The sequence below is a fragment of the Ochotona curzoniae genome, unplaced genomic scaffold, assembly GCF_017591425.1.
Source record: "Ochotona curzoniae isolate NIBS_2020 unplaced genomic scaffold, NIBS_Ocur_1.0 contig_4516, whole genome shotgun sequence".
Classification (NCBI taxonomy): domain Eukaryota; kingdom Metazoa; phylum Chordata; class Mammalia; order Lagomorpha; family Ochotonidae; genus Ochotona; species Ochotona curzoniae.
In genome coordinates this window covers 780,760-808,501 of record NW_024466313.1, presented here as the reverse complement: position 1 = coordinate 808,501, position 27,742 = coordinate 780,760, and the positions used below count along the sequence as shown (strand labels likewise).

At 48.3% G+C, this 27,742-nt stretch overlaps 1 protein-coding gene across 3 annotated transcripts in view; it reads left to right on the top strand.

The window, feature by feature from the left end:
• The first annotated feature begins 1,189 nt into the window (after window positions 1–1,189).
• BRWD1 (bromodomain and WD repeat domain containing 1) overlaps window positions 1,190–27,742 on the top strand; it is a 107,884-nt gene continuing 81,331 nt past the window's right edge. For all 3 annotated transcript variants that reach the window (XM_040986630.1, XM_040986632.1, XM_040986631.1), the window contains exons 1-8: window positions 1,190–1,409; window positions 1,530–1,588; window positions 1,689–1,718; window positions 1,827–1,886; window positions 18,841–18,991; window positions 20,907–21,005; window positions 21,339–21,499; window positions 24,029–24,250. In XM_040986630.1, coding sequence (XP_040842564.1) covers window positions 1,361–1,409; window positions 1,530–1,588; window positions 1,689–1,718; window positions 1,827–1,886; window positions 18,841–18,991; window positions 20,907–21,005; window positions 21,339–21,499; window positions 24,029–24,250 — 831 coding nt within the window. In that variant the 5' untranslated portion in view covers window positions 1,190–1,360. The remainder of the gene's footprint in view (window positions 1,410–1,529; window positions 1,589–1,688; window positions 1,719–1,826; window positions 1,887–18,840; window positions 18,992–20,906; window positions 21,006–21,338; window positions 21,500–24,028; window positions 24,251–27,742) is intronic.

The window sequence follows — 27,742 nt, the reverse complement described above, 5'->3', positions numbered from 1 at the left end:
GCGGTTACAAACATGCGCACCTGGGCCTACGGTGGAGTTCTCTAGGGGAGATCCAACCCACCACATGCTAAGAATTCACACCAATGCACACCGCTGAGCACACATTCCGCCAGTGTGCAGGTGAGGAAAAAAATGAGAGCTCGGGGCTGAAATGACGTGCGCAAGCGGCAAGCGCCTAGCAAGCCGGCCGTGTCTCAGGTGCACGCACGCGGGCAGGCCGTGTCTCAGGTGCACGCACGCGGGCAGGCCGTGTCTCAGGTGCACGCACGCGGGCAGGCCGTGTCTCAGGTGCACGCACGCGGGCAGGCCGTGTCTCAGGTGCACGCACGCGGGCAGGCCGTGTCTCAGGTGCACGCACGCGGGCAGGCCGTGGCAGGCTGGCCGCTGCACGGGGCGCCCGGAGGTGCACGGGCAACGAATCCGGTTAGGTCAGAAGCCCAACATTAGGTCATCGCCGGAACGTTGTTTGGCCCTCTTCCGTCCAAGAGACGTCTAGACACACAAGGTCACTCTGTACCCCCTCTCGGGCAGGCGTGGCTGCCTGGCCCTGGCGTCCCCTGCCTGCGCCTCCGTCCTGGCGTCCGGCTGAGCTGACGGCCCTGGGCGCCGCGGCGTCGGACACCCGGCCAATGCGGGCCGCAGGGACCCCGCGGGGTCCTCTGTCCGCGGCCCAGGGAACATTCTCCAGCGCTCTCCATGCCCCGGAGCCTCCGCTCAGGGCCCTACTCGGTCCTCCCGAGAGAGCGAGCCCTCGCGGCGATGCCATGTGCGTGTGTCGGGGGGTGACCAGCACACACTGGCCCCGGGTGACCGTCCGTCAAGTGTCCCTCCCGAGCGGCCCAGGGCGGGTGACGGCGCCGGGCCCGCTGCCGGAGGCGCTGCGCAGGCCGGGCCGCTCCGCGTCGGGGCCTCGGCTCCCGCAGGGCCCGGCCCGTCCTCCGCCCGCCGCGCCCGCCCACCGCCGCCCGCCCGCCGCGCCGCCCCCTCACAAAAGCCCGGCGGCGCCTCACCGCGCGCAGGGATCCCGGCCGCGCGCGCTCCCGGCCCTCCCCCCGCCTGCCGGCCGGGCCCCGCACCTCCGTCCACCCGCATCGTCCCCGCTCCCCGAGGGCCCCGAGACCGCGCAGAGGCCGAGCGGCCCGCCGTGTAGCTGCGGCCGGCGGCCCGCGCGCCCCTCACCGCGGAGGGACTACTTTTCCACTCGGCGGCGGGGACTACTTCCTCCCCCGCGGAGGGGTCGGGCGCGCACGGCATGGCGGCGGCGGCGCGCGCCTGAGGAGAGGGACGCCGGCCCCGGCAGGCCTCGGCGCGGCCTACACGCTTCGCTCGCCCGCTCCCGCCTCCCTGCCCGCGCCCGGCCATGGCGGAGCCGTCTCCCGCCCGCCGCCCGGTGCCCCTCATCGAGTCGGGTAAGCCGCGGGGCCGCCGCCCTCCCAGCCCCCGACCCCGCAGTCGCGTCCCGCGTCGCTCCCCCGTCCTCGCCGTCCCCCGCGCGTCCGGCGCTGACCCGCTGCCCCGTCTCCCCGCAGAGCTGTACTTCCTCATCGCGCGGTACCTGTCGGCGGGCCCGTGTCGGAGAGCGGCCCAGGTGAGGGCGGCCCGCGGGCCGGGGAGCGGGGCGGGGAGCGGGGCCGCAGCCCGGGCTGGCCCGCGCCGGCGCCCGGCGCTGACCGCGCGTCTCTCCGCAGGTGCTGGTGCAGGAGCTGGAGCAGTACCAGGTGTGTGCCGCCCCCGCGTCGGCGCGTCCCCTCGCCCGCGCCCCGCGTCCTGCCCCGCGTCGGCGGCGGGCGGCGGGGCTCACCGGGCGCCCTGCGTGTCTTTTGCAGCTGTTGCCGAAGAGGCTGGACTGGGAGGGCAACGAGCACAGCAGGAGCTACGAGGAATTGGTGAGCGCGCCCCTCCCGCACCCCTCCCCGCCCTGGGCGCGCCCCTGCAGGGGCACCTGCCACGCGCCCGCAGAGGGACCCCGGTGGGTGCGTGTAAGGGGCGAGGCAGCCCCGAGGTTTTGTGGGGTAGTGGACAGTGTGGGCGGCCGGGGTGCCCGGTCCTGGTGGCCGGGTGGGCTGCCAGGTGTGGCCGCCCGTGGGGCGTGCAGCCGCCTGTGGGGTGTGCTGCTGCCCAAGGGGTGTGCTGTCACCCGTGGGAGCGTGATGCCGCCCGTGGGGTGTGCAGCCTTCCGTGGGGTGTGCAGCCTTCCGTGGGACGTGATGTCGCCCGTGGGGTGTGCTGTCGCCCGTGGGGTGTGCTGTCGCCCGTGGGAGCGTGATGCCGCCCGTGGAGTGTGCAGTCTCCTGTGGGGCGTGCTGTCCCCCGTGGGGTGTGCTGTCCCCCGTGGAGTGTGCTGCCGCCCGTGGGACGTGATGTCGCCCGTGGGGTGTGCAGTCTCCTGTGGGACGTGCTGTCCCCCGTGGGGTGTGCAGCCGTCCGTGGAGTGTGCAGTCTCCTGTGGGACGTGCTGTCCCCCGTGGGGTGTGCAGCCGTCCGTGGGGTGTGCAGGCGCCCGTGGGACGTGATGTCACCTGTGGGGGTGTGCAGCCGCCCGTGGAGTGTGCAGTCTCCTGTGGGGCGTGCTGTCCCCCGTGGGGGCGTGATGCCGCCCGGGTGGACATTGGCACCCCTGGGCGCCGGCCATCTGACTGGCATCCGAGCTCCGATTTGGTGTCCCCTCTGGCCCCGCCCTGGGCTTCCGACCACTTGTTCCCTGGGAGAAGAGTCTTCTGTCTCTGGAGGTGCCTGCTTTAGCTTAGTGATTTTTGTGAAGATATTGCTGTTTGCACACGCGGCCTCTGGAATCTGCTGGCTGTGCGCAGCGGGCCCTGGGCAGTTGGCTTGCAGTGGCGAGTGGGCGCTGAGCTTGCCCGGTGTGACTTAACACGGGCGTTCCTCACCAGGGAGGCTGGGTTTTTCTTTGAGTGCTGCTGACTACGCTTTTGTTTCCCTCCGTGCACCTGTTCAGTTGCTGTCCCAGTCTGTGAGGAGTTTGTTCACAGTGTTAGCAGTCTCAGGGATTTATTTGTCTTTAGTGGGAAAAAATGTGTTTTCCGGGAAAGTGTGCCTTTTCTTAGGGTGAAAGGGGTATTTGAGGCTTGCCAGGCCATGGTCACCGGCTGGCGGAGGGGATGTGGCCGCGGATGGTGGAAGACTCGTGTGAGGTGGCGCTGCCACCTGGGAGCAGCCACACGTGCACACCGAAGGTTGGCTGAAGTTACCAAGAGCTTTGGTTTAACTGAAGGACTGTTCACAGGACTGCTGTTTGCTGGTGACGTTAGCCTGGTTGGTGAGCAGAAAGTCCTGACGACACAGCACTGCAGTTCCCGCACGAGGGAAAGTGAAACTCCGGAACGCAAATGCAGGGCTCTGTAACTGCTGGAGAAGTTACACACTTTATGTAAGGTTTTGGTTTTTGCCGGTCGCATTGCTTAGAACCCTACTGGAAAGTAATAGTTTTATTTAAATCCGTGTCCGCTTTCGTGCTGGGGCGTGGCCGTGGGGGTGCTGTCCCGGCCTGCCTTGGCTTGCCCGGTGGCCGTCCTCTGCTCCTGGCCCGCTGCCCCGTCGCAGCACACGGTGCAGGGCAACAAGGAGGTTCAACTATTTGAGTATTTATTATTTACTAGAGTTGCTTTTGTGATTTATATTTGTGATTGTGATTTTATTATTTTGTGGTTTATTATGTTTTTGTAAAGGTTTTTTGTGTGATTTCTAAGTTTCCAAAATCTCTATTTTTCAAATGAGAATGGTGTAATGATCTATGCACCACATTTACAGGTTTGATTTTATAGCCAGTTTGTTATATTTATTTTGATTTCAGTTGGGGGGATGCCATTTGTGTGTGAGTATGTATAAAGCTCTGGCTTTATAATGCTAAGTGCCAGTGTGTGTCCCTCTTCAGATTTTCCTGTCTTTTGGTTCTTAGTTGGAGTTAAATGAATGTTTATGCATTGCACTGACAATATAGTCCGTGTCTTCTGGAAAGTACTTTAGTGAGAGATGGGGCAGGTTGTTAGATTTTGTTGCTGGTGGCCTGCATTTGATGAGACCGTCTGAGGTTGAAGAACTCTAAGTACAGTGTTCTTTAAGCCAGTTGAAGTTGAGTCTTTGTCATGAAACCAGGCATTGATTTTTTTTTAAAAGGTTTTCAAGAAATTGTAACACTGATGTTTGTAAAGCTTCAGTTTCTGTTCAGCTTGTGCCGGTTCTGGGGCTCCACCCTGCACTGGGGCGCATCCGCAATTTGAAATGCTGGGTTGGAGCCCTGCTTCCTCTGGATTCCAGCTTCCTGCAACTGTGGACCCCGGGAGGCAGTGCTGACTCCTAAACACGGGTCCCTGCGTCCCCCTGGGAAACCACGCCTTCCTGTCCCTGACTTCTGCGCGGCCCCTGGTGGTTGTGGTCGTCTCGGGCCTGGACTGGTGGGTGGGAGCTGTTTCTGTTTCTTGCTCTGTGCTTCTCACATACCTGCAGATGAAAGGATTGGACAGGACTGTGTGTGTAAAGGTGAAATGCTTATTTTAACAAAGCAAAAAGGATTATTAAGAAACATCAGTGGATAATATGATGTGCTTTTGTAAGCCAGTCTGGTCTTAACCAGAAGAAAAAATTCCGAAGATCTTTATGGGGCAGCATGTCACAGGGGGGCTCATTGCCACTGATTAAGATTTTTATCGTCTGAGTAAACCTTTTGTTTGAGGACTAGATTTTTTTTTTAAAGATTTATTTATTTATTTTATTGGAAAGGGAGATCCACAGAGAAGGAGAGACAGACAGATCTTCTGTCCACTGGTTCACTCCATAAGTGGCCGCAATGGTCAGAGCTGAGGTGATCCAAAACCAGGAGCCAGGAGCTGCTTCTGGCTCTCACACGCGGGTGCAGGGTCCCAAGGCCTTGGGCTGTCCTCAACTGCTTTCCCAGGACACAAGCAGGGAGCTGGATGGGAAGCAGGGCTGCCAGGATTAGAACTGGTGCCCATATGGGATCCCGGTACATTCAAGGAGAGGACTTCAGCCGCTAGGCCACTGAGCTGGACCCTAGCTTATTTAAAGTTGAGAAAATCACAGAGGTTCTTGAGAAGTACTCAGTGGTAGGGTGCACAGGGAGGGAAGGTGAGAGAGGTGTTTCTGATCTGCCCTTGTGTTGCTGGGGGAGAGAGAGCAAGCTCCCCTAATTGCTTGCTGGCTTGTTAGGATCCTGGAAAGGGGGTTGATTACATAGAGGGGCCCTCTTCCTGGAAGCTCATCCTCCAGGGTGCAGCCTCCTAGAGCTGATTGGGTTCCTAGCCTGTGGCTCCCAGACTTCATGGTGTTGTGTTGTAGGTACAGCCTACCTAGGACCCGTAAAATCCCTGGCCTGATCCCAGACTGGCATTGGGGTACACCATGGTTGGTGGGCTTCCTAGGACCCCAGTGTCAGTCACTTGGCCTGCTAAAGGCCATCAGTACCTCTCACCCCAAGACCCCAGCCTCAGGCTCCTGGCCTAGCATGGGGATATGCTGCAGGTGCCTTCTGTTCAGGACCTGTGAGGCACGCTGGCGTGCCTGCTCCGACCCTGTGTCAGGTGCCTGGCCTGCCACTCCTGCTTCCACCTCATCAGGCCCCTGACTTGCTGAAGGCTATCACGAGTAAACCCCCACCCCAGACGTGGCCTCAGGACTTGCCCTGGCATTCTCATGCAGCAAAGTGATGTCTCAAGGGTAGGTTAACCCACTGTACCACACCAGCCCTTCCTTCAGTTGTTTTGAAGTTGTCAAGATGCAGTGCACTCTAAATAAATTTAGAATTATTGTCTCCCTATCAAATGGACCCTTTCATAAGATTAGGAATGCCCTTCATCTCTCATAATGCATCTCAGGTTAAATGTTTGCCTTGCGTCAGTATACGCATACCAACTTCCCTTTGGCTAACAGCGCGACTATATGCTTTGTTCTCATAGGCAGTAAAGCTGTTCCTTGTGCTGCTGATCTTTGTGTTATTAACAGTGTTTTCCTTTGCACATATTTGACATTTTCCTAGATAGTATTAGTTGTTTTGAAGTCCGTATTATTTGCTTGCTTGTAGCTGTATAGCTTTAGAATGTTTGACTTATTTGTAGGCATGTAGGCACTCATTTGTAGAGTGTCCGACTTATGATAGAAACGCAGGCATGTTTCATGAAACTGCCTCACTCCCCAACGGCGGGCGCGGTTCAGGTAGAAGCCAGAAGCTTGGCACTGCACTGGGTCTCCCACATGGGTGTCGGGGGTACAAGTACTTGGACCATCTTTTGTTGCTTTCCCGGGCACATTAGCTTGGTCTGAATAGGAGCAGCTGGGCTTCGAGCCGGCACTTTGACTGGCTGCTGTCACAGGTCTCCTTCAACCCCCTTGTGTTGGTATTTTGGATCCTTCTGTGCAGTTTCATGGGTCTTATTTGTGGTATTTTCCCTTCAATCAGAAGAACTGCCTTTTTTAAAAATTCCCTTTTCTGTTGAATTAAAAAATTTTTTCTAAAAGATTTATTTTTATTGCAAAGTCAGATATACAGAGAGGACGATCTTCCGTCCAGTGGTTCACTCCCTAAGTGACTGCAATGGCCAATGCTATGCCGATCTGAAGCCAGGATCCAGGAACTTTTTCCGGGTATCCCACATGGGTGCAGGGTCCAAAGCTTTGGTCTGTTCTCAACTGTCTTCCCAGGCCACAAGCAGGGAGCTGGATGGGAAGTGTAGCTGCTGGGATTAGAACTGGCGCCCATATGGGATCCTGGGGTGTTCAAGGCGAGGACTTTTTTTTTCCAGGCCACGCCGTTCGGCCCGATCAGTTTGTTCTGCCCTCTATCCTCAGTAAGCCAGTGGGTGTTGCGGACCAGGCCAGCCCTGCCCAACTCAGCTTCAGCCCTCAGGTATACAGAGGGAGCTGTAGCCTAGTCAGTGACCCCCAGTAACCCCGACTGGACTGGCCCCCAGCATTTGCTGGCAGGTGCTTTAGTCTGGCCCAGCCCAGTGTGCACATATTTCAGCTTGCACTGGCTGGAGCTGCTGCCCAATCTGGTGCAGTCAGCCCCCAGTCCCAGCCCTAATGCAAACTGGCTGCTGCTGTGGCCGGACCCAGCCTGTGCTGCACCCCATCCTGGTTCTCACATCTGCCAATGGGGTGTTATGAACCGGCCCAGCCCGCCCCCCAGACCTGAGCCACACACGTGCCAGCAGGTACTATAACCTGGTCTACTAGGAGCTGCTCCTTGCTTTAGTTCTTGCACTGACCTGCAGGGACTGCAGCTGTTCCCCAGGCTCCTCTGTTGGGTCTCCGCTCAGTGGCACATCTCGTGCCCACTGGTAAGTTGTTGGTCCGGGCTGACGTAGTCCACTTCCCGTGCTGGCAGGAACAGTACCCTTGCCCAGATGACCCATACCCAACCTGGTTATATAAGACTTGTTCCTTCTTTGGAAGGCAGTGACAGAGATGGAATGGTAGGGAGAGACAGAAATCTTCCACCTGCTGGGTTACTCTCAGATGATAGCAACAGCCATGGCTGGGCCAGGCCAAAGCCAGGACCTACACGGATGGCTGCCGCCTTCCCAGGATGCTGGCTTGACGCGGGATCGGAGGGAGAGGAGCCAAGACTCAGCTGTCTGATGGTGTTACAAACAGTGGCTCAGTGCACTGTGCCAGGTCTGATTCATGAGGTAATTTTTCATCTTTTTGACTGGCAGCTATATAGCTGTTGGAATGTTCTCTTTACATTCCTGCCCTGCCTTTTATGCCAGAAGAGATCCGTTTTTGCTCTGCTGTGTCCCTTCTGTGGCCTTAGAGGGGCCCTTCAGTGCCCTTGGAATTGGCGGTTTCTCTCGTTTTGGCCCTTTGACATCTGTGGGAAGAATTGGGGCAGGTACAGTGTGACTGAGGCGGCTCTGGGTTCTGGTCCCTAATGCCAACCTGGCACTTAGCTTGCTAAAAGTTGGGCAGGTGTCTGTGGTCAGTTCTTTATCTACCTGGGATGAAAGCAGCACCAGTCTTTCACAGAAGGGCTCAGTACTGTTTTTAAGATTTGTTGCATTTGAAAGGCTGAGTTGGAGAGATGAGAACTTATTTGTCCACTGTTGGATCCCTCCCTCAGTGGTTGGGCTGGGCAGGCTGGACGGGGCTGAAGCCCCTCATGTCCAGGTTTTCCATGTGTGTGATAGGCTGTCCTCTGCTGTTTTCCTAGGTGCATTAGCAGGGAGCTGGATTGGAAGTGGAGTAGCCAGTACCTGAACTGGTGCCCGTATGGAATGCTGGTGTTACAGGCAGTAGTTTGGCCTGCTGCACTACAGTACCCACTCAGGCTCATCATTTCCTGAAGTGTAGTAAATTTAGATTTGTTTCCTTAGCTCTGTAATTTTTTTTAAACTTTTTTTTTTCATTTTAAAGAAAATATTTTGAAAGGCAGAGTTACAGGGGTTGAGGGGGGAGAGAGAGAGAGATCACCCATATACTGGCCCACTCTTCAGATGACTGCAGTGGCCAGAGCTGAGCTGATCCGAAGCCAGCAACCAGGAGCTGCTTCTGGATCTCCACGTGTGTGCAGGAGCTCAAGGACTTGGGCCTTCCTCTGCTGCTCTCCGAGGCGATCGGCTGGAAGCTGGGTCGGAAGTGCAGCTGCTGGGACTCAGACCGGAATTCATATGGGATGCTGGTGCTGCAGGTGGAGGCTTGTTTAGTTGTACCGTAGCACCAGCCCCTGTAATGGGCTTTGACATACATTTTTATGTTCTTGGTTAAGGAAAGAATAATAGTTTCTAACATTATATTTCAATAGTGATTCTTTCTGACAAACTGCATGTAATCTTTAGTGCAGTTATAGCTGCTTGGTGGCTCCTGGAATTGGTAGGCTCTCAGTGTTTGTCCAGACAATGCAGTATGCTGCAGTATATTTCCTTATTTAGAGCAGATTATCTGTAATTTAATAATTAAATGTTTGATGAAATTTGTCCTTATTGACATCAGTTAATTTTTTTAAGATTTATTTATTTATTGGAAAATCAAATATACAGACAGGAGAAGAGACAGAGAGGAAGATCTTCCGATGATTCATTCCCCGATGATTCACTCCCCAAGTGACTGCAACAGCTGGTGCTGAGCCAATCCCAAGCCAGGAGCCAGGAGCTCTTCTGGGTCTCCCACGCGGGTGCAGGGTCCCAAGCTTTGGGCTGTGCTCCACTGCTTTCCCAGGCCACAGGCAGGGAGCTGGATGGGAAGTGTAGCTGCTGGGATATGAACTGGCACCCCTATGGGATCCTGGTGCATTTGGGTGAGGATTAAGCACTAGGCTATCCTGCCAGGCCCAGTATTTGTTTATTTTTATTTGAAGGACAGAATTACAGAGAAAGGAGAGACATGTTTCATCTACTGGTTCACTTGTCACGTGGCTACAATAGTCAGAGCTTGGTTGGTTGAAACCTGAAAGCCAGCAGCTTCTTCTGGGTCTCCTAGGTGGACTCAGGCACCCAAGGCCTTGGGCAGTCCTCTGTTGGTCCCTAGACTGTTAACAGGGAGCTGGATTGAGAGAAGGGCCGACAGTATTCGAACCAGCATTCATCTGAGATGTTGGCGCCTCAGATGGAGGCTTAGGTTAGCCTGTTGTGCCATGTTTTGGGCCAGGAAGTTATATTTTGAATGCAAAAAGTAGCAGTGTAGAGTTAATTTTGTCTGCCGTGTTACTTCAGATTTTAGCTGAGGCCCCTCTCCCCCAAATTTGGGAATCGGAGACACACAGAGATGGCAAGAACTTCCATATGTTGTTTTGCTCTAAGTGCCTGCATTGTCTGAGGCTAGCCATTTCCCACAAAGGTGGTGGCACTCAATTACTTGAGCTGTTTCTGCAGGTTGCCAGGATTTGAATCTTCAAGAAGCTGAAGTTAGGAGTTTAGGCTGGGAGTCAGAGAGGAAGAGCGTTTGTCCATCTTCTGGCTCATTCCCCAGTGGCTACGTTGCTTAGGGTTGAGCCAGGCTGAAAGCGGGAGGCTGGACTGCAGTTGGCTCTCCCACTTGTGGCAGCACTTAGCGCTTGGACTGTCTTCTGTTGGTTTAGCCTGCACATTAGCAGGCGGCTGGGTTGGAAGTGGAGGTGCCAGGACTCGAATCAGTGTTCATGTGGGATTCGGGCATTGCAGGTAGCAGCTGGTCCTGCTGTGCCCCAGCACTGGCTGGTTCCCGGCCCTGGTGCTGTGATGTGGACTCTTCAGTATTCTTGGTAGGGTTGGTGCAGTAAATTGGATGTGAGAATCTGAAAAATTCACTGACTTAATTTGCATATTTTGGAATTAGAGTGTGTAGACTATACACAGAGATCTGACCATTCTGTGTAAGAGATTTTGGGTCTTTGGACTCTTGTGTCTGTGGAACTCCCTGAACCAGTGTAAGATCCCAGAAGGTAAAGGACTGTAAACTCCTTTCCATTTCATAGAGTTTTTTAAACCAACTGCTCAGGGACATTGGTTGGTTTCTGATTTTTTACTAGTGATTCTGTGAATATACACATAGCATTTGTGTGTGTAAATTTAATTGTGTTTGAAATTGATATCTGTTAGTTTCTTGTAACTTAATTGTTGAATAAAATGGCTTCCATGTTTTAGGTGTTCATTACAAATTTTACTCTTCAGGACCTGGCACAGTGGCCTAGCAGCTAAAGTCCTTGCCTTGACCCTGCCGGGATCCCATATGAGTGCTGGTTCTAATCCCGGCAGCCTTGCTTTCCATCCAGCTCCCTGCTTGTGGCCTGGGTGAGCAATGGAGGCCGGCCCAAAGCCTTGGGACCCTGCACCCACGTGGGAGACCCGGAAGAAGCTCCTGGCTCCTGATCAGCTCGGCACCAGCCTTTGCGGTCACTTGGGGAGTGAATCATTGGATGGAAGGTCTTCCTCTCTGTCTCTACTCTTCTGAATATCTGCCTTTCCAATAAAAATAAATATTTAACAACAACAAAAAATCTTACTCTTCAAAAAACTTTCAATTTATATTTTTGATTATGGAATGTGAGTATACTGATTCATCCTTTTAATCTTAGCATGTCTAATGGGCAAAACATGATTAGCTAATGGTTGAATTATTTCTTTACAAGTACTGTGCATAAAGTTAACGGTTTGAACTCATCAGCAATTCTTAATTTGTATGAGTAGGTTTCAAAATGTTCTTGGAATAACTGAATTAAAAGGTAGTGTTGGGGCCCGGCGCAGTGGCGCAAGTGGTTAAAGGTCCTCGCCTTGCACGCCCGGGATCCCATATGGGCGCCGGTTCTAATCCCGGCAGCTCCGCTTCCCTTCCAGCTCCCTGCCTGTGGCCTGGGAAAGCAGTCGAGGACGGCCCAAAGCTTTGGGACCCTGCACCCGCGTGGGAGACCCGGAAGAGGCTCCTGGCTTCGGATTGGCATAGTATCGTCCTGTTGCGCTCACTTGGGGAGTGAATCATCGGACGGAAGATCTTCCTCTCTGTCTCTCCTCTCTGTGTATCCGCCTTTCCAATAAAAAAATAATAAAAATAAATCTTTTTAAAAAAAAAAAAGGTAGTGTTGAAGAGCTAGCACTGGGGGGGAATGGTGGGTTAAGCTGCTGCCTGAATGAGCTCCAGTTCAAGTGCAGCTGCTCCACTTCTGATGCAGCTCCCGGGCAGTGTGCTTGGGCCCTTGCCAGCATTCGTGGAGGCAGTCAGGTCTCCTGGCTCTGGCATAGCCCAGTCCCCACTGTTGTTGCCGCTTGAGGAGAGAATGTGCAAAGATCTCTGTATCTCCCTCCTCTGTCACTGTTTCAAATAAAACAAATCTACCTCCGCCCTGCTCCAAAAAAAAGATAATGTTGGAGGTCTGTGAGCTTTCTGAAGGACGTGCCCCTCCCCATGCGTTGCGATATCCAGTTTGCAGTGAAACTGGGCAGTCCCTGGATTGCGGATCTACACGGAGCAGATACACTGCAGGTCAAGGTCACTGTTGGGGTGCTTGATCTTCCATCTGATGATTCACTCCCCAAGTGAGCACAATGGCCAATGCTATGCCGAACCTAAGCCAGGAGCCGGGAACCTCTTCTGGGTCTCCCACGTGGGTGCAGGGTCCCAAGGCTTTGGGCCGTCCTCAACTGCTTTCCCAGGCCACAGGCAGGGAGTCGGATGGGAAGTGTAGCTGCCAGGATTAGAACTGGTGCCCATATGGGATTCCAGCGTGTTCAAGGCAAGGACTTTAGCCGCTAGGCCATGCCGCCAGGCCCTCAAATAAATAATTTAAAACATCATAAAGTATTTCCTTTTGAAGGGTAGTTGTGTACTTTCTTGCTTATTCCATATCCATTTGGAAAATTATTCTATTTGATTTAAATGTGTTTAATGAAGAATTGGTTCCAACCTTTCAGAGCTCAGCAGTTTAATTTAGAATTTGCATCTTTTTTTGACTTTTTGTAAGTTTAAGAATTGTTTCTTGAAGAACATTTTTGTGAATTGTTTTGTATGTGTTGAGTTTTAATGGATTTGCTTTGAAGATGAAGCTGCACTGAGCAGTGTCTTCAGCACTGCATCACAGGACCAAAATGCTTTCAGCTGAAGCCTGCGCTGCAACATGGGTATTTCTTTACATAAACGAGGGGCTACGATCTCTTTCTCCCCGATTGTTACTGGAGTCTCTCTTTGGGTTTGAGTTTTGGGTTCTTTGAAAAGCGTAGAAATGAAGCGAGTGTTCATCTCTTCAGAAACAGAATGAGTTAAGCAAGCAAGACTCTACATTTCAAATTTTGTGCTACAAAAATGCTGTCACTTTTTTTTTCAGTGTTGGGCTGTACTATGGTTCACTGTGTAAGAAATATAGTGTGATATGGCTATAAATTTTTCCTTTGCATGGTTTCCAGATAACATTTAAAATTTTAGGGAAAATTAAAGGTCAGATAGAAGCAAATGAAAGATACTGAATATTCATTTTAGAAAGGCTACTTCCTAAATTACCCAGACTATCAGGACCCTGTTATTGCTTCCTATCAGCTTCCCTGGGCTTGAAGAGGCTGATTCTTGGTCACAAAAGGTAGCGGAAGTTAGTAAAACAAGTGATTCAAGGCATGGTTGGACACGGATTATGATGAAGAACAAACTGGTAGAGTGAGTGAGTGAGCATTGAATAAAATTGCTGATAGGTGCTACTTTTAACATTCAGGTCTGAGCCTTCAGAAACTGACATTTTATTGATTTGCTCATAATATTTTATATATATGTACATATATATTTGTCCTTTTAAAATTATGATACAATTGCATAGGCTCTGGATTTCCCATACTGCCTCCCCAAAACCCATTCTCCCCCTTGTAGTTTTCCCCATATTATAACAGTATAGTTCCTCTTAAGCAGTCATAAGTCCCTCATTGCTGGCATGGACAGTGACAGAGTCCAACATCCTATTGTCACGATGTTTCATTGGGAGTCTGTCTTGGATCTGGAAGTAGAGATGAACACTGTATTGGGATGTGGTAATCCCTAATACTCAGTTACTATGTATTCCCCTAAATAAAAAGCCACAAAACAAAATCAACAATAGGAAGAAAAATTGAAACTTACAATGCCATGAAGTTAGGTTAACATTCTACTGAATGACCAATGTGTCGCTGAAGAAATGAAAATCAAGAACCTTCCTGAAGAAAATCTTGCTCATGAGTGACCTATTAGTGAAGAATTTGAGAAAAAAATTGTTTTGAGGAAATGAAAATAAAAACAGAAACATCAAAATCCATGAGCTGTAGTTTTTGCTGGTCTGTGTTGGTGAGGTCTGTCTCCTGTAGGCAGACAGCTGGGTTTTCTTTTTGATCAGTCCACTAATCTATGACATCTGTTTTTTAAAAAAAAATTTAAAAAAAAGATTTATCAGAAAGTCAGATATACAGAGAGGAGGAGAGACAGGAAGATCTTCCCTCCGATGATTCACTCCCCAAGTGACCACAATGGCCGATGCTATACTGATCTGAAGCCAGGATCCAGGAACCTCTTCCAGGTCTCCCACGCGGGTGCAGGGTCCCAAGGCTTTGGGCGGTCCTCGACTGTCTTCCCAGGCCACAAGCAGGGAGCTGGATGGGAAGTAGAGCTGCCGGGATTAGAACTAGTGCCCATATGGGACCCCGGCGCGTTCAAGGCAAAGACTTTAGCTGTTAGGCCACTGTGCCAGGCCCATTCTATGACATTTCATTGATGACTTTAAGTCATTTACATTCAGGGTTTTTATAAAAATGTGGTAATTTGGTCCTGTCAATTAAGCAATGAGTTGTTGCTTGTTTGATTTAGTCTTTTGTTATTTTACTGGGATGTTCTTCGTGTTTGCCTTTGATTTTGGTGGGGGCTATTTTCTCTGCTAGCACCTCTTTATCATTTATTGGGCAGGTTTGGAAGAGGCATATTCTATTAGTTTTTTTTTTTTTTTCTGTGGAAGATTTTATTTCATTTTCAAAGACAAAGGAAAGCTTTGCTTGGTACGTTATTCTTGGCTGACAAATTTTTTTCTTTTAGAATCTGGAATATGTTGCTCTATTCTCTTTTGGTCTGTAGAGTTTCCTGTAAGTCATCAGGTGTGAGTCTGATTGCTATTCCTCTATGTGCCAGTTGATTTTTTTTTCATGTGCACATTACTTAAGAACCGTTTTCTTGTGATTTCCTTGAGTGTATGGGAATGGGCACCACGTTGCTGAGCTGCTTCCTGTGTGATATGGAGGTAGGATGAGTCTTCCTGGGTCTTTGATGGTGTGTTACAGTTCCTAGTGCGGTAGTGGATCTGTGATTTTTCTTGTGTTTGAAGATTATGACTACTGTATAGAATGCACGTTCCTGTAATATTTGGGCTTGTCTAAGTATACTTGTCCATATAGTTAGGAAGTTGAAGTTTCCTATTTTTATTTATCTATTTGAATGGCAGAGAGACCTGTTCTGTCTACTATTTTATTCCTCCAGTTGCTTGCACAGCTGACAACCAGGGTTGGTCCAGGCCAGAGAAAGGAGTCTGAAATGGAATCATTGCTGACACCACCCTCCCTGAGCCAGAACTCCAGTCCAGGCACGTGGCTAGGGGGTGCCCTCTACGACCTAGGGGAGCTCTTAGCCATTGTGCCAAGTGCTCACCCACCCCAGTATTCTGATGATCAGTTGTACTGCTTTTTCTGTCTGGAAAATGAGTGTGGTCTGCTTGTTAACAAAGCTTCGGGTGATTTAAGAGATGAAGCACTGGGAAGTAGTCTTCAGTTTTACATCTAGAGAACTTCTTTTTATTTGATGTTCAGAAATCAAGACTTCATTGTTTGTCTGGCTTGGAAATCAGTTATGTCATTTAGAAATTGTCTTGACAGTTGTCGGCCTCTTAGTGGACTTCCTCAGCTGGAGAAAGGTGGTTTTCCTCCTCCACAAGCCATGTTGTGTTTTACTCAATTTTTAAAATTGTTTGTATGTGTTATTTAGGTCAGTTAGTTTGTGATTTTTCTTTCCACAATTAAAAATTGTATTAAAAATTCTTTGTGATTTTTTTTTTTCTTGATAATATAGGACTTATGTTTCTCTGTATTTCTCTGATTTTCTGCCACAGTTTTACTTTCTGGTATAGCATGCTATTAACACCATGAAGCTTTTGAGTGCTGCCTCTGTTTTGGCATAAGTTCATGGACAATGTGTGTCCTGAAGAATTGTGCATAGACTTCAAAACCTTAATGCACTGAAATAAACTTTTCCATTTCTTTATGAACACTTAGTCACCTTGCATTTGCTGGTTTATTTCCCAAATACATACAACAGCGAGGGCTTGGCCCCAGATCAAACCCTAGCTGTTGTAGGAATTCTGTCCAGGTCCCCTGGGAGGGTGGGTGACAGTATCCCAAGGACTTGGGCCCGACAGTGGTTTCAGCTAACCGAGACCTCAAACTGGCCTGATCACTCGCCGTACAGGCAAGGGTGGTGTGTTGTTGTGGGCTGCACTGCAGTCTCTCTTCTGTGTCCTTGAATGAGCTGTGCTGTGTCAGATTTGCCACCCACCAGGGAAACAATAACTCAGCCGAGGAAATGAGAAGAATGTAGATGGCCTTTATTTCGGGGAACTATGATCACAGGCTTCCCTTTCCCGTGCAGCAGGAAGGACAGCCGTGAAGGAGTGGGCTACAGTGGAAGAAGAGCGCGAAGAGACGGGGGAAGGGGCCCTTTTAAATTCTTGACATGGAAGCCGAGACGGGTCGCCTTAGCCCTTATTGGTGGGGGGATATGGGTCTGTGCCCCTCATTGGTGCAACAGTGGTCTCACCGCCTGAGGAGCCCACCAGAATTCCACCATCTGTTCCGGGTTTGGTTGGAGGCAAACTCCACCCTTCTCCAGCCACCTTGGTAGCCATCACGCTGGGACTTCCTGACCTGGTACCTGTGCTGATTAAGGGATGATGATGATGACGACGAAGGGCCAGGAAGGCCAGAATGAACTCTGATCTTTTGGATAAAGAAGGGGGAATGGCGGGCTTCAACTGTTGAGTTGAGACTAGGATAATCCAGTCTGCAACAAGCGTAAGGAAGCTGAGGAAACCACTGCACAATATATACTCTCATTGAATAAGTTACAGGGCCGCGGAGTGAGCTGTAAGGCACAGTAAGTGGCCAGCAGCTCTGAAAACTGAGGCGTCCTCGCCAGTCCAGCATGCACAAATTGCTAAGGTAGTTGGTTTTGAGGTATATTTAACTGCAGCTGTTGTGTCTGTGGAACTAGCATCAGTAACGACTAGTGGGGCTGGAGAAATTGGTTGAGAAAGAACCACTGAGGATACGGTTGGGGTGGTAGACGCATAGCCTGACTGAATTTACTGGGGTTACAGTGGCTATCAACTTAAGGCCTGTGTATGCTTTTAATGAGGCTATGAGAGTTAAATGATTGGGCAACAAAAAGTCCAAGGTGTCTAGAGACAGGCGATCCCAAAAGATCTGGCTCACAGCCTAACTGCTGTAAGAAGAAAAGGCATAGACTTAACAGTGGCAGCAGGCATGGAAATGGGGGGTAGGACCTTTGCCATTCTGGAGGAAACTAGATATACACCCACTCAATATTGTCTGACGGTTGCCACAGTGCACCAGTATTAAGGACAAGGCCCCAAACTCTTTGTTTGAAGGTTCCACTGGTCGAGCTCCCAGGAACTGATGGCCTGATTGATCAGGGCAAGAGCAGGTCCCGCTGCTCTCTTAGCGCCCTAAGGCAGCGGCGTGGGAATCGCTGCTCAGGCAAGCAAGAAGTGGGGTGAACTGTTGGGTACTCAGTTTTAACCAAGAATGAATCCAATTTAAATGGCCTAAACACATTTGTAAATTATTTCAAGTGGTTTTCTTGGGGATCATAATGCGAGGGGCTCTGGGGTGCACAGTAAATGGGAGCACTTCAGACCCCCCAAAATAGAAAAGGACCATGCTGACCCTTGAGGGGCCACTGTGAGACCTGAGGCTTGAGGTTCCTCTGAGCTGCACAGCAGGCATGCTCAAGAAAACCAGGTTGTGCAATTTTTTTTTTATGGTAGTTCATAAATTTTTAAAAATACACATTTATTTGTTTGAAGCCAGAGAGGGAGGGACAGAGGTTTTCCAACTGGTGTTTCACACTCTGCGTGGCCTCAAAAAGAAAAACAAAACAAAAAAAACCCCACAAAAACACCCCAGGTCTGGGCCGAGAGCTCATTCAGATCTGCCTCGTGTCGCAGGGGACCAAGTAGCTGGGCCGTTTTCCACTGCTGCCCCAGAAAATGAGCAGGGAGTTAGGTCAGAAGTGGAGTCAGCAGCTGGGCCATGAACCTGTGCGCACAGGGGATGTTGTGGCAGCTTTACGTGCAGTGTCCCAACATGGCTCCCGATCGTTTCAGAGTGCTTGACGTTTCTGGGTACATTTCCTTCAGAAATACACTTCCTGATGACTTTTAGCCTGTAGCTGTGTTTTCATTCTTCCTGAGCTCCCTTTGAATACAAGTTACCGTGTTTTTGTGGGCTATCCTTTCGGTATCACATTCTTCTTGGCCTACTTCTACATCATAGACATTTTCTTCTGATGTTTTAGGAGTTGTATCGTTTTATGATTCATCTGGAGATAATTTTGGTTACAGTGTGAGATGAAGAGCAAGTCTTTTTTTTTGCAAATGGTCTGATGAGATGACTTAAAAAAATCAATGAAGAATTCATAATGTATTTTAATTCTGTCCCCCACCAAGTTTCTGCAGCCCTGGTACTTGTGTGTGTGTGCTTCTGAACACTTGATTCTACCACTGATCTTTGTCTCACTTGATGCCCCCCACGTGTGTGTGTGTGTGTGTGTGTGTGTGTGTGTGTAAATTTGAGAAACAGTTGGCGAGACAAGGGAAAGGGATCTTTGCCCTTCACTGACTCCTTCCCAGCTAGCTACCATGGTTGGCACTGGAACAGGCCCGAGCCAGGAGCCAGAATGCCACCCGGGCCTTTCCCGTGGCTGTGGGGCCCTAGTACTTGGCCCATCTGCTGTCTTGCGTGGATCGGAAGTGGAGCTGTGGGACTCCGCCAGCGCTCTGGTGACATGCTGGCCCCTTTACTGTTTTGATTGTGATAACTTTGTGCTGAGTTGACTGTAGTCATTATTAACCTTGTAACTTTGTTCTTGTTCAGAGTTTCCTGAGCTTTGGGTTTTCTAGGTCATTTTCATCTAAATTAAAAAGAAATTATCAATATCTACAAAACTTCTGGAATTTTGGTTGGGATGGGTTTGACTTGGTAGATTGATCTGTGTCTGAGTCTTTACATTTTTTCAGAATGTTTTGTGGTTTGCACCATGTTTTATTATACTTACACATTTATTTTTTGATGATACTGTAAACAGTGTTGTTATTAAAACTTGCTCTTCACCCAGGTCTTATCCAATAAACATGTGGCTCCTGACCATCTGTTGCAAATCTGCCAGCGTCTCGGTCCTATGTTGGATAAAGAAGTCCCACCCAGTATTTCAAGAGTCACTTCTTTACTTGGTGCAGGAAGGCAGTCTTTGCTACGTACAGCAAAAGGTACCTTAATTTGAAGAAGTGTTCTGCTTTGTATTATTAGCTTAATAATTACAATTGTGGAGTAATGTAAGCGATGTGGAAGAAAGGTGTTATGTAACTATAAATCTTGCTGTGGACTATAATGTCTTGCAATTAGCATAGATCATCGAAATTGATTACAATAAGTGTCTAATGAGTCCTTTTGCATTTAAAATATTGATAAAGATGCAGTTGTTAAGCTGAGAAGCTTGAATTCATTCTGAGATGTGTTTGAGGTTTGATTTGTGTGAGTTCTTTCCATTTTGTAGCTCACTCGTAACTTCATTGAATGTAATTGTATGTGTCTAAATAAACTTAAATGCTAGAAGTACTTCGTTGGGTACTTAGGCTCTGAGAGCCCTTTGTCATGAGCGGAGGTGATTTTTAAAATTCGGTAGCAGTTTGCAATCAAGCACCAAAAATGTAAAATTGCATGGTTCCTTTTTCATGGATTTTTTTTGCAAAGTTATGTGATAGCAAAATGTTTGGAATTGCTGTTCTTTTCTGTTAGCTTGGTATAATTGACTTAGACTAAGTATATGTATGTGATATAATCTATGTGTACATGTGGCTAACCTGCTGATGGGAAGATTGTTGGCTCTTCTGACCCCGAGCAGACGTCAAGTTCATCCCGTGATGACTTTGTCAAGAGCTGTTGGTGATGTGCTGCGCTCTTAGATGAGCAAAAGAACAACCCTCTCCTTTGCTCGCTGCCACGCTGGTTTGCTTAGTTGTTTCTTAGTGGAGACTAAGCAATGCCACTCGCTGGTTCTAGTCAGGCACTGCTCATATTCTTCCTTTTTCTGTGTCCCTATCACTTGTAATGAGGTTGGTCCGTAGCGGCTATCTGGGTAGCCTGTTTGCTTTGTGTCAAGCTCCATGGTGTTCTGTGATGAGCATTACTTTAGAGCTGGCAGATCTTCGGAGAGACCTCAGCAAGCCACCCTAGGCAGGAGCATATTTCTCTATTTGCTTTGTACGAGCGCCCCAGGCAGAGGCCTTGGAGAACTGCTCTTTGGTCATGGTAAAGATAATGAATTCATTCCTGTCAAACAGAATATGCCTGCTGGCGTGGGGCACCGAGGGCACCGAGGCAGTAGAGGTCTGTGGGCATCTTCCCTCTCACTGTGGAGAAGCTGCCTCTTCTGTTCGGAGGAACAGACGCTGTTCCTTAGTCCGTTTCCTGGTCAGGGAGGGATGGGGCTGCAGTTCGTGCTTGACTCCCAGGTCTTACATGCGTGTTCTGTAAATGAGCGGAAAGCTAAGCTTGTTCATTTTTTTGGAGTTTAAACTTATGGTGGTATTGGCTAGATTAATTTTCAAAGCGAGACAAGTTAATTATTTAAGTCAAGAGTTTTCTTATCAAGAAGTTTTTCCTTTTGAAGTTAACGTTTTTGAAAAGCTGGATTAGTTGTGATTAAGACCTTTTATCTTTCATATTGTAACTTATAATTCTGCTTTGAAAAATAAACACTTACCTGATACTAAATGGGACTTGGAGTCGAAAGATCTGGTTTTATGGTCCATCTCACTAATCCTTTGCAGTGGATCTCTTAAAGTCCTGGAACCTTCGGGCCTCAGTGACCTCACCTGGAAGTTGGCGAACACACCTACCTCACAGGGTTGTTGTGAGGGTCCAACGAGACAATGTATGTGCAAAGCACTTGGTGGACTGTGAAGTGCTACCCACGTTAGTTATTGCGGCTGTATCTGAGATGTCCTCAAGACTTTTCCCCTTCAGAAATAGTCTAATAAATCTCCAGGGCTTTTCTGTTAAAGTATATTAGTTGGTAAAACTTTGAATAAACAGTTTATTACAATATACGTAAGTATTCTATAAAATCTTTCTTGGGGTTAACTTTCAAGATTTTATGTGTATCTAAAATTCGTTTTAAAGACTGCAGGCACACAGTTTGGAAGGGCTCTGCCTTTGCTGCTCTTCACAGAGGAAGACCCCCGGAAATGCCAGTCAACTATGGTTCCCCGCCAAGTCTCGGTGAGTGAGGGTGGCCTGGGGAATGACTCAGTTTCCATTCTTGAAGAGTGCTTATCTTTATGAATGCCGTAGTAAAACCTAGAAAGACTAGTACTGTTATTTCAGTAGTACTTATCAAATTTCAGATTCTTTTCTAAATGTAGTAAGAATAAAATTAATGAAAAAATCATAAGATGTCTGTATTAATGAATATAGTACAAAAAATTGGAAGACACTTGAATCATTAGGATTTCTCAGACATGGATTTTGTGATCTTACAGAGATTGTTTTGGATTTTTGTTAGCATTTTATGCACTGGCCTCCTTAACCGTTCTCGTTGTTTTTATTTCCTAGTGGAGATACATCGAGGAAAACAACTCACAGGGTGTTGCACTTTTAGCACAGCCTTCCCAGGAACCATGTATCAGCATATAAAAATGCACAGGAGGATTCTGGGACATCTGTCTGCTGTTTACTGTGTAGCATTTGATAGGACAGGACATAGAATCTTTACAGTGAGTTAACATTTCAAACTCTTTGGGATTACCTGGAGCACTTTATTGTGCTTCGGAACCATCTAGAAACTTAAAATGTTTTGATGAACTTGGTCTGGTGTGGAGCCTGTGAATTTGTCTTTTCAACTGTGTTTTTATTTAAATGTGTGTGGGAGGAGTGCCTAGCTGCTTGTTCCCTGCCCAGGTGCCCACAGTTGACAAGGAGGTGGGAATTGAGGCTCCGTCTCGCACATGGGTGGCGAGAACCCGGTTATTTCAGCCATCACTGCTGCCCCCTGAGATTCCCCCTAAGGAAACTGGAGTCCTGAGCTGGGGTGGGGTATGTTCTTTGACAGGGACATGGGTGTGTGTGTTTATTTAAAGATTTATTTATTTGAAAGTCAAAGTTAGAGGGGACAAGACAGAGAGACCTGTCTGTCGATTTACTCCGCAGATGGCAGCAATGGCCAGGACTGAGCCAGCAGATTCCTCAGAATCTGCCGCAGCGGTGGTTGGGGCCCCCTGCTGCTGCTCTCCCTCGGCTGGAAGCTGGGTAGGGAGTGGAGCAGCCAGGCTGTGCACTGGAGCCCTTAGGGACGCCGGAGCTGCAGATGAGGTCTCTGCCCACCGTGCCAGCCATGTCCGTGTTGCGGACATGGCTGTTTTAACCGGTGCCTTAGCTGTTAGGCTAAATGCTCACCCCAGATTTGTGTTGTTAAAGTAACTCAGGTGTCAATGCTGCACAAAGCTCTGTGTGCTGTTTTGAGACATACTGAGTCAGAATAATGGTTCATTTTCCTTGCTTTTTTTTTTTTTTTAAAGATTTATTTGAAGAGCTGAGTTAACCACAGGAAGAAACAGATCAACTAAGATGTGATCTGTTCACTTGTTCACTCTGTCAATAGCTGCAGCAGCTGGGGCTGGGCCAGGCTAAAACCTGGAGTCTGGAGCCCTGAATCTTTGCTGTGGCTTCCACTGCTGGCCATGTTCCTAGCATGTCATCTGGAGCTTCAGCTGATGCACATTCGGAAGGCCCGCTCCTGTGTGCTGCAGATTTTGGCTTAAGCTGCACACCACAACATGGACTCTTGGGAAAAAAAAAAATTTTTTTAAGAAAGATTGATTTATTTGGAAAACCGAATGTCAGATAGAATCTTGCACTTGCTAGGCAATAGCCAGTATTGGGCCTGGTCAAAAGCTGGGACCTGGGTCACAGCAATCCAGACACTTTGACCGTCATCTGCTGTGTCTTAGGCACGTTAGCAGGAAGCTGGCTCAGAAGCAGTCAGGTCTGATCCCGGGCACTTCAGTGATGTGATATGGGCATAGACTGGGGCGGCTTAACCTGGCTGTTAGAGCACCCACCCCATTCTTATTAAGGATGCTTAAAAATATACATGCCTAGAAAGACAAAATTAAAAAAATATATATGCACACCGAATATTTCAGTGCAGCCCATTTTAGATTACCGAATTACATTAATTTGTAATTAATCTAAATATGTATAAGGAAATTACTCCAAATTTAGAAATGTCTTCGGGGCATACATGGTGGCATAGCAAGCTAACCCTGTGCCTGCGGTGCCAGCACCCATACGGGCATTCTTTCTAGTCCTGGCTGTTCCGCTTTTGCTCCAGCTCTCTGCCTGTGAAAAGCAGCGGAGGATGGGACAAATCCTTGGCCCCTGTATTCCCACAGGACACCCAGAAGAAGCTCCTAGCTCCCAGCTTTGGACTGGCTCAACTCTGGGGTTCAGACTATTTGGGGAGTTGGCCAGCAGACAGAATTTCTCACTCTCTGTTAAATGTAACTTCCAAATAACAAAGATTTGAATCTTTAAAAAGAAATGCCATAAACATCCCAAACTTCTACAAGTGATTTCCGTTAATATTGATTAATCACTAATCCATGAAAATAGATTGGTTATAAAAGTAACCTTCCCATGCAGAATAATTATTAGAAAACCGAGAAGTGGGAATGTAAGCACGTGAGCATTTAGATCAGGTTAGGATCACTGACGAGTTTTCTTAGCATTGTGAGTCAGATTCAGAGTGGATACTGAAACCTTGGCGCTGCGAGTGCTGGCTGGTACTGTGATCTGAGATGAAGACCGCGTTCTCATTGTCCCCTCGTTGGTTTTGGGATGGCTCCTTGCTTAGTCTTCATATATTTGTCCTAATGCTTGTCAAATGATTGAACTCGGTGTAAACGACTGACATTTGATTGTTGTTAACTGATGGAGGTGATCATGAACTTTTGGCTCAGACCTAACTAATTGTCAAGGAAGTTTGTAGAAATGTTATTTATGATGAGATCTACCCCATAGAATTGATCATTTCACAGTGTATGTAAATTTTCTTTACGTTGAAGAAAAATACTGTTGTTCCATAGGTAATTCCTGTGATTCTGTAGGAATCATAATTCACAAAATTTTCGACGTTGGAAAGAGGGGAGGGCTCTAGATGCTTCACTAGGGTGGCACCCGAAAGCTGTTCTTTTAAACTGACAAGCGTGCTGAACTGATGTTTGTTGCGTGTATTATTCCCTTAGGGCTCAGATGATTGTTTGGTAAAGATTTGGTCCACACATAATGGCCGTCTGCTGTCCACGTTGCGAGGACATTCTGCGGAGATCTCGGATATGGCCGTGAACTATGAGAACACGTTGATTGCCGCAGGAAGCTGCGATAAGATCGTTCGAGTGTGGTGCTTGAGGACGTGTGCCCCGGTCGCAGTGCTTCAGGGGCACACAGGGTCAATTACGTCTCTACAGGTAAAGCTCTGCTGAGGGGCAGGCGTGGCAGTTACTACAAGTCTGTCCCTTTAGGATTGACGACTAGGAAGGTCCTGCCACGTATGTGATCTAGTTTGAATTTAGGTAACAGAAAAATATGATTTGAACTTTGACAAATCATGGGAGGAAAATATAGTATCTAATGCAGACAGGCTTACGTAGGACAGCGTGCGTGACTTACTGCTTTTCTGAGATTAGTGGTTGAATTGGATGTCAGTTACAAACTCGTGTTGGTTTATTTTTCGACTTTAAAATTTGTGGGTGTTGACAGGCTGAAATTTGGCAAGCGTAAATTTGCTGATTTTTTAAGTTTAAGTTTTAAAATTTTTTAATTTTTCAAAAATTTTATTTATTTTTCCTGAAAGGGAAGATTCACAGAGAAGGAGAGACAGAAAGATTTTCCATCTACTGGTTCAATCCCCGAGTAGCTGCGACGGCCGAAGCTGAGCCAATCCAAAGCCAGGAGCTTTCTTTAGGTCTCCCTTGCAGGGGTATGGTCCCGAGGCTTTAGGCCGTCATTGACTGCTTTCCCAGGCCACAAGCAGGGAGTGGGAAGGGAAATGGAGCAGCTGGCATTAGAGCCGGTGCCCCTATGGAATCCTGGCATGTGCAAGGTGAGAATTTAGCCACTGGGCTACTGCACTGGGCCCCATTTTTAAGCTTTGTGTCACAGGAAGTAAAGAGCAATTGTGAAGACATGTAAAGTAGAATGATAGCATAGGAGACTCCTGGACCTGCTGACTCCTGACTCGTTTTCCCTCGCCACTTCATGTGTCCCTAAATGAGGCAAAGTGAGAGATAGATGAAGACAGGGCCCTCCCAGCTGCTGTTCCCTGTCCTGAGAGCACATTGTGGGTCTCTAGGGTGTGCAGTTGTCTCGTGAATGCAGTATTGTCTTTAGTTTGGATCAGGAACAAAACAAAGCTTATCCCTTACAGTTGATGTCTGTAATAATAAAAACAAAATTGTAAACCTAAGTTTCACCATCCTACTCAGCTGTTTTAAAAAGTTCTCTCGCAGGCCTGGCACAATGGCTCAGTTGCTAGATTCTTGCCCCGTGCTCATGGGTATTATGTGGGTACCAGTTCATGTCCCAGCTGCTCCACTTCCCGTCCAACTCCTTGTGCTTTAGGAGGGCATCTCTTTTTGCGTAGGCTCGATGTTGGAAACTTAGATATTGGGGACATGATATAGTGTGACTTCGGGTGCTGGGAAGTGAAGACTTGGGCAGCTGTTTCCTTCAACTTCTGGTCTCGAGGGGCAGCTGTGCAGTCACCTGGACACTCAGCAGCCTTGGAGGCTGTCAGCAATCTCCTGTCCCAGCTGTGGGACTAGCCCAAGGCAGTGTCCTGACCACAGCCTTGTGAGACCCTCGGCCGGAGCTGCTGACCCTCTGCTGCACCTCTGCTTGGAGCGCTTAGAAAGTGTGAGATACGGGTACTTATCACCTGTGCTCAGTGCTTAGAAAGTGTGAGATACGGGTACTTATCACCTGTGCTCAGTGCTGAGACACCGAGATACGGGTACTTATCACCTGTGCTCAGTGCTGAGACACCGAGATATGGGTACTTATCACCTGTGCTCAGTGCTCAGACACCGAGATACGGGTACTTATCACCAGTGCTCAGTGCTTAGAAAGTGTGAGATACGGGTACTTATCACCTATGCTCAGTGCTCAGACACCGAGATACGGGTGTTTATTCCCGGGCAGCGCATGGTGGGGTGATTTGTTGTGTTTCAGTGTAAACTGTACATAGCTGTGTCACACGTAGCATGTGTACCAATGGAAGCTAGAATTTGATGATCTGTCATGTTTGTCAGAAAGAACAAATAGCAGAGAAGAATTACAAAGATATGTATAGGAATTATATGTAGAAAAATATAGGATTAACAGGAAGATTGAAAATTCTAGTTAAAAGTCAGGATTAATGAGGGAACAGGGAAGAATGTGCAGCTTATCTACAAAGAGATTTGAGAAAGGGGCGTCAGTGAAGATCTTCAGATAACTTCAAAGGAGCATTTTAAACATTTTATAGGAAAATTGAAGAGAAATAAGAGGGTTGATGCCAGAGTCCAGCTCCAGCTGAGTTCGGAGCTCGGAAAGGGTGCATGGAGTCGGCGATAAAGAAAGACACAGACACTGACACTTGGTGCGTTCTCACAACAGCCCAGGAAAAAGCTGTCCTTTTATTTATTCAGACACCTTACAAGCCTCTACACAAGCAACTAATTATTCTATTTTTACTTCAAGGCAAAGGGGCATGTACAGACATTTGGTCACTCCGTCTGCACATCAAGGCTAAGCAGGTGCCCCTAAAGATAATTCTGCAAATACTGTATTCATATTCTTCAAAGCAAGCTATTATTTATTCTTCAACAGTAGCCATGGAGGGACAGCCAGGACTCCAAGGCCAAGGCACATGCGATTACCTGCTAATCAGTAGTACTTTCCCACCACATTTCTATTTCTACAATTCACCCATCATTTAATGGGAAAATAGGTTACAAGGGAAAAAAACCTAAAATCCAAAACAGAAATTTCAAATATAAAATCCCCTTACAACTATAGACTCTGCTACCCTATAAACAATGAGACAATAATCAAAAGCGTTTTTCTTTAATAAAAGCATCCTTACTTCCTCTAGCTAAAAATTATAAAAGCGGCTAAAAGAATTACATTTTCTATTTTTCAAAAAAATTGCAAAGACAGGCTAGTGTTTGAGATAACAGTAACTATATTTATTGCTATAGCAGTTTCAGCTCTCACTCCCATCACTTCCATTACTTTGTAAAATTCTTATTAAGCTATTTCCCAGAAGGCGCGGTATATGTCTAAGCCAGATTTCAGGGTATTGGGTTAGGTACATAATAAGATGTCCAGAAATGGCATGGGTTTAATTGTACTCCTGTGCGCCGTTAAAGGCCCACTCTCCAAGACGTTATCAATAACATTAACTTTCAAGCTCACGTAGGTGGCAAAAGCCATCTCAGAGGGGTGAACAGTGCCTCAATAGATCGCAGAATTCTTGGGTGGTTGAGTGTCCATGCGAAAGGTGGCCAGAGATCCGCCGGGTCTTGCCAAACAGCTGGAAGCTCCCCGGGCCCTGCCATCTGCACCTACTGCACGGACCCCAGCAGGTTGACACTCTAAAATTTGAATTGATTTGTGACTGTTAAATCTGTAGTTGAAAAAATCTTTCTCCGTGTGTTTAGTGTTTCTTTCAAATAGTTGACGTGGTTCTCCTGTGGAAGGAGTCCTACACACACAGACTGAGACAGTGTGAGTGGTCTGCTGCTCAGGACAGACAGGCGCAGGCTGAGCGACGCACAGATGCACCCTGTGAGCCTTCGCAGGAGTCTAGATTTTCAGCAAGAAAAAGCTCTGAAGGACTTGTGCAAAACGGGGAAATTTCCGTTTGGATTGTGTGTTGCATAATAATACAGCATTAAGTGTCTGGAGTGTCGCTGGGC